Source organism: Ursus americanus, chromosome 3 (assembly GCF_024610735.1).
Source record: "Ursus americanus isolate L20-20 chromosome 3, mUrsAme1.1.p, whole genome shotgun sequence".
Classification (NCBI taxonomy): domain Eukaryota; kingdom Metazoa; phylum Chordata; class Mammalia; order Carnivora; family Ursidae; genus Ursus; species Ursus americanus.
In genome coordinates, this window is record NC_142129.1 from 83,682,040 (window position 1) to 83,696,850 (window position 14,811).

The 14,811-nt window shown below is 42.3% G+C and overlaps 1 protein-coding gene across 2 annotated transcripts in view; it reads right to left on the minus strand.

Annotated features, from left to right (window-relative positions):
• RELN (reelin) overlaps nucleotides 1–6,767 on the minus strand; it is a 482,353-nt gene extending 475,586 nt beyond the window's left edge. Inside the window, exon 1 of one of the 2 annotated variants that reach the window (XM_087861166.1) lies at nucleotides 6,295–6,765. In XM_087861166.1, the coding sequence (XP_087717292.1) occupies nucleotides 6,295–6,520 (226 nt within the window). In that variant the 5' untranslated portion in view covers nucleotides 6,521–6,765. Of the gene's footprint in view, nucleotides 1–6,294 lie in introns of both variants that reach the window. The other variant, XM_087861167.1, reaches the window with a different exon arrangement.
• Nucleotides 6,768–14,811: the final 8,044 nt, after the last annotated feature.

The following is a 14,811-nucleotide window of genomic DNA, read 5'->3' on the forward strand; positions in this document are numbered from 1 at the left end:
GCTGTCTCTCTCTGTCAAATAAATAAAATCTTTAAAAAAAAAAAAAAATACAGCATTCCTGTATCTGGACAGTCATTATGAAACGTTCATATTTGAAAACTCAATTCCAATTTCTGGAAATGTGTTTTTAATACTGTTTTGCTTAAGTTCAGTAAGACTGAAATTATATAGTTTGGTTATTTAATAACTGACTCTAAAATTGGTGGGGTGGATTAATCACCCAAATGTTTCTTGAAACCAAAATAGATAAATGAATTTCCCTTTTTTTCTGTGTTATGTCATTACTCAGACAAAGCCTACATCCTTTCTCTTTGTTGTTCATGGCGAACCTGCCATTCTAACTGAATGCATTCCACCTTCCTTCTCTTCCTGACAAGAGTGTAGGGCCATCTATTTTTGTTATTTCTATATTACATAAAGAACTTAAAATTTTTTAAGAACTTTATATTTTGCATGAGAATATATACAATTTTTAAAATGCCAATCCTCAAAAAGTACTGGCTACTTGATTTACTTATGCTTTTCAAATGTAAAGGCTATTTGAAATACTAAGGGTTCAATGCATCAGCAATCACCTATTAACATTAAAGACATAGTAAGTGTCATTTGAAGTAATCAAAAGAACAACTATGGCTTAACACGCAATACGTTCTAAGTAATTGATAATGTAAGATTCCAGGCCATTCTAGTAAGGTGATCAATTCCAGAGAGGGAAAAAATAAATCAAAGATGGCTTTCAGATCTATTCTTTTGAATGAACTAATTTATGAAAAAATTTCTTTTTTTTAAGACCTGAAATCATGAGTTGGACACTCTACTGACTGAGCCACCAAGGCATTTATGAAAAAATTTCGAAGTCAATAGTGTGGACTTTAAAATCTTGTTTCAATACCTATCACCTACTTTTTAAAGGTGAAAAGAAAAAAAATATGGGAATAAGATAGTCTGTCAAAAATATATGATTACAATTATGCAACTTTATTTTATTCTTTAATATTTTTAATGAAAATAAAATAATAGTTTAAAATAAAGGTTCATAAAAATTGGAAGGAAATACTCTAATCAAATAATTTCTAGTAATGTAGTACTGTGAACGAAGTAAGAATATCTGCCTAAATGCGATGTTTTCAATTATGAGCCTAAGACCTGATTTTTTAAAATTTATGGTTGGAATTGAACCTCACATGGGGAATATATATTAAAGCAAGATTTATGTGACTTAAGAAACAATCTGAACCACATCAGTAAAACATGTTTGAAATAAACCGTACAGTGAGATGAAATATATAACAAGTAGAGCAAAATGCTTTAAAATGGTCAATCTTCACAGTCACATACAAGTAGGACACCGCTGCAGTTCACTTATAAATTGCATTTGACAAATGATCCTAAGAGTTTAAATGTGCTGATTCTGGAATCTGAGACAGGTAAAGGACAAATAACCACATACCTGATCAAACAATACAGTTACCTTAGCAACATGAGATTACATTAATTCAAATGATAATATCATTCCTTTGAAAGGAATTTTATTTGGAGTATATTACCAAAAATTATGTCTGACACATATCATTCCTGTATTTGAAAGGTCATTACATCGCACTGCCTTTGAACAGTGATTTTTAAATAGCAACCAGTTGATTCCAGAATACATGTATTTATAATAGTAATATTGGCAATTGTTACGACAAAGTGCTCTTCCTCCAATCACATCTTTTTTTAGGTAAATGCTCAGTTTTAGCAGTAGGAATTGATTTCCCCAGTCACCCCATAAAATGATTAAATAAATAACAGAATGGAAACATAGCATGCAAGAACTACCTGCTACTGCTACTGCATTTACAAAATACAATACAATCCCCCTTTTAAAGCATTATACCATATCACTAACTCAGTTCTGCTTAAGACAGAATTTTTTTTCCCCCTCAATCAATATTGTAGAACATTTTTTCACTATAAGGGATCACTTCCCCCACCTTACATGCCCTTAATAATAGGGATTCTAATCTATTTCTGGATTCAGATAAATTGTCTATCGAAGCTCAGGCACTTTCCACAGACTCATTTACCTATGCTTGGCTTTCATAGATGTTTTTCCTAATGTCTGACCTCTCCTCACTGATGGTGACTGAGTAAAGCCAATCTTGTGACTAGGTAGGTTCTTATTACATGATTTCAAGGGTTTCTAAAAGTCTTTCTATTCCCAAAATGTATTATCTGCCTGCTTGGTGATGCTTAAAATTCTTCTAAACAATAACGGGAAAAACATCTTTCTACCATTAAAATTAAGACTGTGGGAGAATTTAATATTGATGAGTCACACTCTCTACAAATCAGTTGGAAGAGGAGCCTGTAAACAAAAAAGGATAGGTAGATACCTGAGGGTAAAGGGGAGGAAGAGGGATTATCATGGGAAGGGAAAGGTACAGACATCAACTCGACCTTTGCATGTTTCACAATACTGCCCTGGTCCCCAGGAGAAGGAGCAGTGAATTGCCAGGCGTGGCTGGGAAAGAGAAATGGCCACCTGGCTAGGCCAGCTAGGTCTTCACTTCCTATCTTCCCATTATTCGCAGCCTTCTACAAAAAAATTCAGGGTTGGTCCTGGAAATCATGTTGTGGAAATTGACCGTATCTTGGGATTAGTGCAAAAACAGTAAATTCTTAAAAAAAAAAAAAAAAAAAAAAGTTCTAATCCTGAGACCTTTCCAATTCACTATGATGTATGTAAGACCTCTTTTTGCTGAGTTTCTGCAATGTGGTATACTCATGCAAGGACACCATAGTTCACTGTGACTAATGATGCCATCTCAAGAAAGTCATAGACAACAGAATTTAAAAGATGTAAGAAGATGGAGCACTCAGTCAGTTAAGCATCCAATTCTTGATTTCGGCTCAAGTCAGGATCTCAGGGTTTTGAGATTGAGCCCTCCCTCGGGCTCCGCACCGGTAATAGAAACTGCTTAAGATTCTCTCTCTCCCTCCCCCCAACTTTCTATCTCACTAATGAATGAATGAGTGAATGATGTAAGAAGATGAAAACAGAGGTACTGAGTGACAACCTTTAATTAAGAGATGAAAACTAGGAGAAGTAACCATGTACTGTATTTAGAGTGGCCAAAATTGCAAATACATAGATACACTACTTAATGTTGGAAATATATGACAACTCTGTTGGACATGCAAGATTCAGATTCTTTGGTATTATATTTTTGTTTTTGAAAAGATTTTCTTTTTAAGATTTTACTTATTTATGAGAGAAGCGAGAGAGAGTGTGCTTGAGCAGTAGTGGGGGAGGGGGCAGAGGGAGAGGGAGTAGCAGACTCCCCACTGAGCAGGGAGCCTGACTCCTGGGCTCCATCCTAGGACCCCGGGATCATGACCTGAGCCGAAGGCAGACACTTAACCGACTGAGCCATTCAGGCGCCCCAAAAGATTTTCAATAAAATCTTTAAATAAGGATGACACATACAGAGACCCATAATTTTGAACCACTTTTATACTCTTCTGACATTTGCCTCTCCATTTCACATTCTGAGCTCTGTCACACAGCACAAGTCCCAGGGGGCAGCTGACATAGTCTGATCTACAGTAATGTTCTGTGTTAGGGGCCCTTGTACATACCACTTCTATCTCAATGCATTCTCTTAGGTAAAAAAGTGACAACCACCAGCTGTACCCAAACACCATTCCTCCAAAGGATGAGTTCAATGTAAATCATAGATAAGACGGATTTATCCTGACATAATTGCTATCTTCAAAGATTGAGAAGGTTAGAAATAAAATCTCAAGCTAATATTTTACAGATTTCTGAGCTTTAAAAATTTTTGGCTGAGGGGCACCTGGGTGGCACAGCGGTTAAGCGTCTGCCTTTGGCTCAGGGCGTGATCCCGGCATTATGGGTTCGAGCCCCACATCAGGCTCCTCCGCTATGAGCCTGCTTCTTCCTTTCCCACTCCCCCTGCTTGTGTTCCCTCTCTCGCTGGCTGTCTCTATCTCTGTCGAATAAATAAATAAAATCTTTAAAAAAAATTTTTTTTTGGCTGAATGACCTTCTATTTTGGTCTCATATAAAATAAGCCAACCAGAAATGTATATTAGGTTAAGTTTTCCTAGTATCAGTTCAATTCCTAAAGATGCTACATAATTTTAACAATTTTTGGAAGTCTAAAAGAAAAAGAGACACATGTAAGCATCACTTCATTTTTAGACAATTCTTCAACCTGTAGCACATTTTACAGGGAAAAACTCTTACTGAAGTCCTGTTTCAAGGAGGCAATTTCAAAATCTAAGTATTTAATAACAGGTAACAGGAAATTAAAATATGACATGAACAGTTCTCAAAGTTTATAATAATTTGACTTTCTTAAAGTCACATAATAAAATTTCTCTACTATTCTGATGGCAGAAAAGAGGTAGGAATTGAGGCTTCCCGCACAATGTCCAACTTGAAATATGACACTTTTTTCTGACTCTCTATCATTCATTCTTTTTCAGACTTAGAGATGTGATTATGGTCAGTCTTTGACTTATATTTGTTAGCTTTATAGCAAAAGCAAAGGCTATGTCATATTTTAGTATTTATAAGTTTTCTGTGCTAGCACCTCACAAAGAACGTGGAAAGCAGAAGGAAAAAAAAATACAGTAACAGGGCTTTGTATTACCACATGGTCTTCCATCACAACCTAACAATCAAAGCCCAGCTTTGGCTCACTTACCTACCACTCTCACTTACAACTAATGTCAGGCAAGCACCTTTGCTAAGGGTCATACCAAGTGACAGACTCAATCAGTCTTTGGTTTAGGTCTAGATTGCCATCAAACTGGCTGGTCTTTCCACTTAAAGATTCTCGGGACCTCAGAAAAAACACCAGAACGTTCTTGGAAAGGGAGTGAGGGAAACACTTTATTAAAGAAGGGACTAGTTGCAGAAAATTAATTTTTCAAAGTCTAAAATTCCACCGAATTAGACTCCTGCTTTACAGACAAGGCTGCCACCATGCCACACAAGAAAGTTGTAAAAGCACTCTTTTAAACCTCTGGAGAAAGCACTATTAACGTAAAACATTTTAAAGCAGACACGAAGGTGTTTTTCAAAAAATAGAAAACTTAAGGACTCCCATCATTTTTACACGCATGTTTATCTGAAATGCCAGCTGCTGGGTGGATTATCTCCTGCTATGTCAATAATTGTTAGCCTACAAGACATCAAAACTATAATACGAGCTTACTAGGCAATAGTTTCTATTTGGTTGGGTGTAAGTATTTTTGCCTTGAAATTCTAATCAAATAGTGCCTGTCACACCTTAGAAGCACCAGGGAAGTGAAATAGCCAGAAGTGCCAGAGGAAATAACAGAAAATAGACAATATCTTATCTCCCCCACATACTCGATTTACTAGCTTAAAACAGTCAAAATACACGCAGCATATAAAATTCTATTTCTTGGAGCTATATTTTACTTCCTCAGCAACGTTTAATTTTGATGAAAGACTCCATACTGATCTTTTTTAAAAGGTACCTTTAAATTATAAGAGGCTTCCAGCCCTTACCTGAAAATTAAAGCTGTGCAGATAAAAAACAAAGTCATCAATAAACACCACAGAGATCACTTTAAAAACAAGCAGCACGTTAAAAGAGGAATTTAAAAAAAAAAAAAAAACCATCTATTAGGGACATTTTAAGGGACATTTCATAAAGCATAGACGGAGCTGGAAGCCGCCGCTCCATTTCTGGAGGGCCGTTTGACACTGGATGAAATGGGGGACCCCTGGCTGGTGAGCAGCGGGAACTTTGCAGCGGGCAGGGGACGGCGCGGGGAGGCCGGGGACCGGGGCGCGTCAATCTGCCACCAGCCCGTCCGCAAAGCCCAGCGCCAGTCCCAACGCCACCCGGCTCCCTTCAAGAGGAACTGGGAGCAGGACAAAGGTCTGGAATCTGAGCGCCGGGGTTAGGGAAACAAGACGCGCGGATCCACTAAACGTGTCAGCGGCAAGGACGAGGAGCGAGGAGGGAAAGACGCCAACCCCCAATTCTCAGGCGTTTCCCACAAGAACCGGCTCATTACGAGGAGATGCGTGAGGGGAGCGTGTGCTGTGTGGCGAATAAATCCCAACTCGCGACTCGAGCCTCACTCACTAACTTTGTTCTCCGTCCCTCCACAGAGCGCAAGGTTGAGGGAAGGGTTCTCTTGGCTCTCGTTTAAATGGCCCCTTGGAGGAAGGAAAGGGATAAAAAGCTGCGCTCGCGAGCGCACCGGGCCGGGCGGCGAGCGCCGAGCGGCTGTGGTACCTACCATGGTATTCTTGTCCCGGTACGTAGTAGGTGGGGTTGCCCGCAATGTGCAGGGAAATGAGCACCTCGCCCTGCTCCCCATCCCCTTCCAGCTCCCCGTGGTGGGTGCACAGGAAAAAGAAGGGCGAGAAGCGGGGGTAATAGCCCACCGCCGCGCGCGCCCTCAGCGTCGCCCCCAGCAACAGCGCCAGGAGGAAAGTCCGCGGGGCCCAGCAACTGCGCTCCATGCCGCCGCCGCCGCCGCCGCGCGCCCCGAGCGCCGCTCGCTCATTCAGTTTGGGAGGCGCCGGGACGGAGGAGCCACGCGGAGGGAAGGCGAGAAGGCGGCGGACGGGAGCAGAGCGGGCTCGGGAGCGGAGCCCCGCCGGGGAGTTCCGCGGGAGACCGCGGCTCGCAAAGTTTCTTTGGGCCGCGGGAGAGCGGGACCCGGGATGCGGACGCCGAGAGCGCGTCGGCCGCCGCCTCCGTGCGCCGCCGCTGCCGCCGCCGCCTCTGCGCGACGCCCCTCGGCCAGGCCTGGGAAAGCGCCCGCCCCCCTCCACACCTTCTTAAAGCCCCGGGCGCCGAGTCCCCCCCCACCCCCGCCGCCGCCACACGTGTCCCGGCCGCTCCCCCGCCCCCGCGCGCCGCGCCGCGCGCGCGCGCGCGCCCGCCCGGCCCCCGCCCTCTCGGGCTCGCTCGCCCGCACCTCGGGCGGCGCGGGGCGCACGCCTCCCGGGGCCCCGGCGCCGCAGCGCAGTTCCCACCCGGGAGGGTTGCCGAGGGGCGCGAGCCGGAGGAGGGGGTGGGCCTGGGGGTGCTGTCGGGGGCCACGGGGTCCGCCAATCTACGGCAAGGGACGGAGAAACCTCGGAGAGCGAGAACCTCCCGCCCAGCTGTCTGGAGGAACACAAGGAGGAGACCATCCCCTTTGGCCCTCAGATTTCCCTCTTTTTCCTGAGAGGGGCGCGGGGGAAGGAGAGGGGTGGTGGGGCCGGCGCTAGCGCCGGCTTCTTTGTCTGCGCTGCCTGCGCCCCGCGCCCCTCGGGGCTCGCCCGCCTCGGAGCCGGGCGGCCTACACTTGTTCTGGGGATCCGCCCGCGGCCCCGACCGAGAGGGGCCCCTGCGCTCCCTTTCCATCCAGGCTTCGGGTCCCTCCCGCTGCCCCCCGCCCGGCTCCTCGCCGCAGCGACAGAGCCTCATCTGTAGCCGGATTTTAAATGAGATTAAGCGAAAGTGGAATTGGCAGCCTCGAGTGGTGCCTGGAAATGGTGATTTGTGCAGCTCGGGTGTGGGGAATTGTGTGGCACGAAGGGCTGGCGGAGCTGAGCCCCGACAGGCGCTCTTCGCTGGACTGTTGTGTTATTCATTGCTGCTGGGTTCTTCAGGCGGAGAAGGTTGTAATTTTTTAAATCCGTGTTTATTTCCTTTAAATGTCAGCTACGACCAATGTCCCTGAAATGGGGGAAGGGTAAAACGTTCTGGGGAGATGCTGGCAGTGGTGATTGAAGCGGGTGGTAATGAGCTGCTGCACAGGAGACTGCGGGGAAGTGAAATAAAAAGCACGTTTTTTAACCGAGGACGGCTGGCAGGAGCCCTGCGGCATCCGGAGATGGGGGAGCTGTGTTGCCAGGTTTTAATGCTTCTCCCCACCCACCCTTGGCTTACCACCAAGCCCAGATAAACCCGTACGTACAGAAATGAGTAGATTTTAAAACTGGAAAGAATAGTGTCTTTGCCTATTTGGGGGGTGGGGGTGCGAAAGGCAGGGGCCAAGGGGAGACCTCTGTAGTCATTCGGTTGCAAAAGGAAGAGATTGTTTTTCTTCCTCTTACCCAGACCTAGTTCAGACAGGCAGAAAGGGCCCACTTCTAGCTCCTTCTGATTTTCCTTCCTCTGAACCCCCAGGGCCCGACTGCTATGTATGTTTGATGTAAGGATCGTTACCACTGCAGCTATGTGCTGGGTGCAGGCTACGAGGGCTGTAGGTAAATTACCACATGTAATACACCACCCCCAGAGGCAAAAATTATCCCCATTTCACAAGGGAAGAAACAGAAATGTTAATTTGCCTAGTATCAGTAACAAAGGCTGGATGCAAGACAGCTTGGCTGCTGGCTTTAAAGGCTCTCACCCAGAACTGCCCTGCAACCATCTACAACCTTAGCAAGAAGGAAAACCACCACCACCACCTGTTCACAGCAGGGAATGTTACCCCAAACAGAATTACAAGAAACTCACCCCACAGCTGGCATGACCGTTACCATGTCTTCCTGTCCAGTTATGTGAATATAACCTAACACAAAATGAATCACTTCTAGAAAGAATCCAAAACTATTGCACATTTTTAGCTAACACTTTTAAATGTTTGTTATGCGCCAAAGTACTGTCCTAAATACTTCATAGACTAAGCTCTTCTAATCCTCATAACAGCTTTATGGGGAAAGTACTATTAATATCCTCATTGTACACATTATGAAAATGAAGCACAGAGAGGTCAAGTAACTTGTCCAAGGTCACACAGCTGATAAGTGAGAGAGCCATGACTTGAACAGTCTGATTCGAGTCCCAGCACTTAACCACTGCAAACCACTTCTAAGGAATGCATGTTGGTGTTGTTAGAGGGTAGTATCAGATTACCTCACTTAATCCTTACATTACACCTGTGAAGTAGATAATAATTATCTTCACTTTTTAGAAAAGAAAGTTGAGATTCACAGAAGTTAAGTGATTTGTCAAGGCCACTCAGTAAGAAGAGGAGTCTGGTATCAAATCTGGCCATGCTTGTTCCCAAGGTTGCTGCTTTAAATAAATTGTCTTTAGGGGCACCTGGGTGGCTCAGTCAGCTGAGTGTCCGACTCAGTTTCGGCTCAGGTCATGATCTGATGGGTTGTGAGATTGAAATCCGAGTCAGGCTCTGAGCTCAGCGACAGTCTGCTTGAGATTCTCTCTCTCTGCCCCTTACCCCACTCAAACACAGGGTTGCTCTCTCGAATAAATAAATAAAATCTTTTTAAAAAATCGTCTTTAGTAAAAGCACTGATAATTGGTCCAGGACGTAACTGACACTTAATTCCCAGAAGGTTCCAACTTCCAGAGGTCTCCCTCTTTTTGTTTTATAAGAAGTACTTTCTTGTGTATCTTACCATGGCTTTCTTAGCATTCAATTTATGTAACCAAGTTTATTTTCCAATCTTCTCCTTTTTCGGTGCTTTCTTAATTTTTTACAACATTACCTTCTATTACCTTGCATCTTGGTGACTTTTATACTCTTAACTACTCAGGTTCAAATCTCTGACTTCAGCCCCATGGTTGTTCATTAACAGGCACAGAGACTGTTCAAATAATGCCCTGAGTGGTGTAGAGTTGCTTAAGAAAGGGGTAGGTGCTGGTACACCCCACTTAGCAGTCCTTTGGACAAGCATGAGTACTTCTGCTCTTACAATAATAGAGGTCCAAGTTCACACAACTCTGATACTTCCATGGTTAAACCCAGTTCAATTAGCTATTAATTAATACTTTTTAATAATCTTAAAAATAAATCAGGAAAATACACAAGATCTACATAGAATCACCTCGAACATCAGGAATTAGCATCTTCCTAGTAAAGTCGTTTAAGTCCCACAAAGTAGGTTCCAATTCAAAACTTCCAGTTTCCCAGCTCCTGTGCGAAGACTTAAATCTTATTTCTATTCAGTGAATCTTAATAAACATCTTCAAGAATATTTGGTCCAGAAAATCTACAAGCCTTCAAACTAAATAGAAAAATAGAGAAATGCTTTTCAAGAAATACTGGCTTTCATCAAAAAACAAAAATCTGCAAAAAATAAAGAGTGCTGTTAGGGGTAAAAAATGAGTTAATCTGTGGGAAAGGGAGTTTAAAATGGGGCAAGATTCTTTTTTAATTAAAACTGCTCTGAAGTGGTAATTAGTCTACAAAAAAAATTACACTTAAGACATTCTTAGACTGTAAATCCTTTCTTGCTTATAAGTAGAAATCACTGCCCAGTATGAATGTGAATAATCATAACACAATGGGAAATACATATATATATATATATATGTATATATATGTATATATATATAGTATATGCATATACATATAAAATCAGATCCACAATTTTCAAATCATTGGGAGATGATGAATCCAGATAAAATACAAAACACATTGAATTACATTAAAAAGTTGCAAGAGTTCACTCACTGTCTGCCTTTTATTGATCTTTTGAGCCAAGTAGCAAACGTTTTGATATGTGTGAGAAAGGAAATCTCTACTCTTATTTACTATGGAAAAGTCAAGCAGAAAGTATATAAAAGTGTGTGTGTATATATATATATATATATATATATATATATATATATATATATTCCAGTTTGTTCAGTTTCTCCATATATCCATATATAGAGTATATGCATATATACATATATATACGGAGATATGGATATCCATATATATATATGGAGAAACTGAACAAACTGGAATCAGTCAACTCTTTAAGCTCTAAAATAGTAATAAGGGGCCAAATAAGAGGAAACCCTTCCTTACATAGAAGTAAACTTCTCAAACCTATTACTTGTAAGACATGGTACAATCTGAAGAAGTTGAGACTCTTCAGCAAAAGAAGGGTTAGCTAAGTCTTCAGGGAATGAAACTTCACTGGGAAAGGACTGGCTCTGATATGTGTGTCCTGCCAGAACATTTACTTAATGCACCCCAAATTTAAATACGAAGATGAGATAAACCATGGGTCAGTAAAAGGTCATTATATCATAAAATTTCTGAACAAGATCCCAATTCCTCAATATTAAAAATCCCCCCTTTTTTTAAGCTTCTCCACTTCCAGGGATTTGTACATTCTGTTTCCTCTCTCGAATATCCTTCTCAATCCTTGTGCCCTAAGTGCACACCCTTAGCCCTCCCTCCTCCACCTCACTCCTCACTTGGATGCTGTCAACTCATCCTCCATGTCTCCATTTACACGTTTTTGCCTGAGAAGACCTTTCCTGACCCTGCCCACCCTCCATCCTAAATCAGGTTCTCTAGAACTGCACTGTCCATTATGGTAGGCCCTAACCTTCATGCATCTATTCAAACTGAAATTAAACAAAACTCAAAATTAAGTTTTTCAGGTACACTAGGCACATTTCAAGTATTCAATAACTACATGTGGCTCATATTTACTATATTGGACAGAGCAGACTTAGATTATAATAGTTAACTTATGTGTCAACTTGACTGGACCAAGGGATGCCTGGTAAAACATTACCTCTGAGTGTGTCTGTTAGGGTGTTACCGGAAGAGATTAGCATTTCAATTGGTGAACTGAGCAAAGCATATGACCCTCCCTAATGTTGCTGGGCATCACCCAAGCTCTTTCTGCTTGAGCTGACACATCTATCTTCTGCCGTTAAACATCTGTGCCCCTAGTTCTCAAGTTTTGGGACTCAGATCAGGAGTCCCTCAGACTTAGACTGAATTATACCATGGACTTTCCTAGTTCTCTAGCTTGCAGATGGCAGATTGTGGGACTTCTTTGCTTTTATAACTATATGAGCCAATTCCTAAAGTAAATCTCCTCTTATATACATCCAGGTAGATAGATAGATAGATAGATAGATAGATAGATAGATAGATAGATAGATATAGAGATATAGAGATCTCCCAATGGTTCTGTTTCTCTGGAGAACACTGTCTAATCCATAGACTGTTTCCATCATCACAGAGAGTTCTATTGTTTAGCACTGCCCTACATTGAAAGGATGAATGAATGCTCAATCACTAACACATTGGTTCAATTATTCAATCAATATATATCAAGCACCTCCTATGTGCCAAAATGCTAGATGCAGTAGACACAACAGTGAATAAAGCCAATACAGTGCCTGCCCTCATGGAGTTAAGAGTCTAGTGTTGGGGACTGAACAGTGAACAAGTACAAAAAACAACGTAATTCCTGACACTGGTAAATGCTATGAAGAAATAAAACAGGATGATGTGGTAGAGAGTATCGAGGGCAGGCAGGCCCCTTTAGATTGAAGAGGCAGGGAAAACTTCTCTGAAGACTGAAATTGGAGCTGAAACTTCTTGAGTAGGGAAGGGCCCACCACGTGAACATATAGGGGGAAACCAGTCCAACGAGCCCAACCATACAACTAGTGTGAAGTCCCTAAAGCAGGACGATGCTTGGGATGTTCAAGGCTCAGGAAGGGCAGCATGACAAGGGAAGAGCAGTATGGGAGGAGGCCAGAAAAGCGGGTGGGGGCCAGAACACATCAATATGATGGGGAAGATTTAGGTCAAGGAGTGACATGATCCGAAGGAATTAATTAATTTATTTTTAAATGCCAAAAACGTTTGAGAAAAAAATATTCGACTAAGTTTTCCCCAGGGTTTAAATAAATGTTCAGCGTAATATTTTAACATCATCGTCTCTAGCACACTTTCTATCACAGTATCGCAAGTACATTCTTCATTCATTCATTGACTCAGCAAATATTAATTGAACAACTATTACATGCAGAGCGCTGTGTTAGAGCTGGGAAAACTGGTGAACAAGACGGATGCAATTCCTGCTCCATAAAGCTTACATTTCAGTGGGAGAGACAGGTATGAACATTGATTAGTACAATCAATGAGGGACTTAAAAAGTGATGCACGCTTTTTAAAGAGGAATAAAGGATGAAAAGAGAAAGAGAACAGTGGAGATTTACCTGAGCAAGGGGTTGAAGTTATGAGTTATGAGACATTAGTTCGGTAAAAGGGGCTAAGGAGAAGGAGAAAAAATGTATTTCGGGCCAAAGCACCTATGTGTAAAGAAGATGCCTACGGGGAAAGCAAGGCGGTAGAGGCCTGAAAGAAGGTCAGTCCTGATGGAGTAAAGAGCATCAAGGGAGATTGGCCCTGAAGAGCTGTGAGCACAGCAGTGGACAGACCGGGCAGGGCCTTGTCGGCCCCAGCAAGGACGGTGGTCTTGTTTCTGAAAACAGTGGGGAGAAACAGAAGGGACTGTAAGCAGGGACATACCCCGAGGTCACAGTCATACATTTGGAGGGTCATCTTGGTTACAATGGATTGGAGAGCATGAAGGTAGACGCAGGAAGGGGACTCAGAGGTGGTACAAGTAGCTCAGGTGAGAGACGATGGTCTGGGAGGAGTAGGAGGAAGGAGGGTGGAATTGAGAATATTTAAAAGACCCACAGTCCTGGGTGATAGACTGAATCACAGGACAGAGGGCTAAGGCGAGAGAGAAGATGGTACCAATTTTCAGGCTTTTGCAGGTTAGTGACTGTTGCTGTTAGATAAACTTCTTTAAAATACTTTTTTATTAAGTAAACCTTTTAATGAAGTATCAATATGCACAAAAAAGGGAACAAATCATGAGTGTAGAACTCGATGCATTTTCACAAACGGAAGACCACATGTGAGCAGCATCCAGAGAACATCATGCAGAAGTGCCTGTGACCTGTTGGAGCCATCATCTTCCCCAGGACATGGAAGGGATTTTTTTTTTTTTTTAATAATGATTTTTTATTATATTATGTTAGTCACCATACAGTACATCCCCGGTTTTCGATGTAAGGCTCGATGATTCATTAGTTGTGTATAACACCCAGTGCACCATGCAATATGTGCCCTCCTTACTACCCATCACCGGTCTATCCCATTCCCCCACCCCCCTCCCCTCTGTAGCCCTCAGTTTGTTTCTCATAGTCCATAGTCTCTCATGTTTCATTCCCCCTTCTGATTACCCCCCCTTTCTTTATCCCTTTCTTCCCCTACTGATCATTCTAGTTCTTATGTTCCATAGATGAGAGAAATCATATGATAGTTGTCTTTCTCTGCTTGACTTATTTCACTAAGCATTATCTAGGACATGGAAGGGATTTTAAGCAGGGCCATAATATGTCTTCAGAACGGTTAATTTTGCCTGCTTTTAAATGTCATGTAAACAGAGTCATGCAAATATGTATGTTCTATACCCGGCATCTTTGACTCAACATCATGTCTGTAAGAATCATCCATGTTGTTGCATGTAACAATTGTCTGTTCATTCTTATTACTATATAGTAGATGGTGGGGATCACAATTTATTTATCTATTGTTAATGGAAATTTTGACCATTTTCAGTTTGGGGCAACTATGAAAATGTGGTGAAAAATTACTCTTGTGCATGTCTTTTGGTGAACATATGCATACATCTCAATGAGGAGAGAGCACTGGATCATGGCAGAACCTCTTTTAATGCACTGCCAAACTAGTGTGATATGAAAACAGATCTATAGGTGTAAAAAATGAGTGAAAGCAAGAATCAAGTGATAAGCCAATAGGTGCCCAACCCACCCAGGACTCTGACCTCTCCCATTTCAACAGACCTTGAACTTCCATTTTGATGGCTACATGGGATGTGGGAATAGAAGATAAAGTTTCAGATCTGCCAAAGTTGGGAAGAATGATAGGATAGTCCTACTCAAAGTGGGGTTTGCAGGTGCGTCTGTAAGTTATCTGTTGCCAGTTCATGTTGAGATATGTACAGAAATT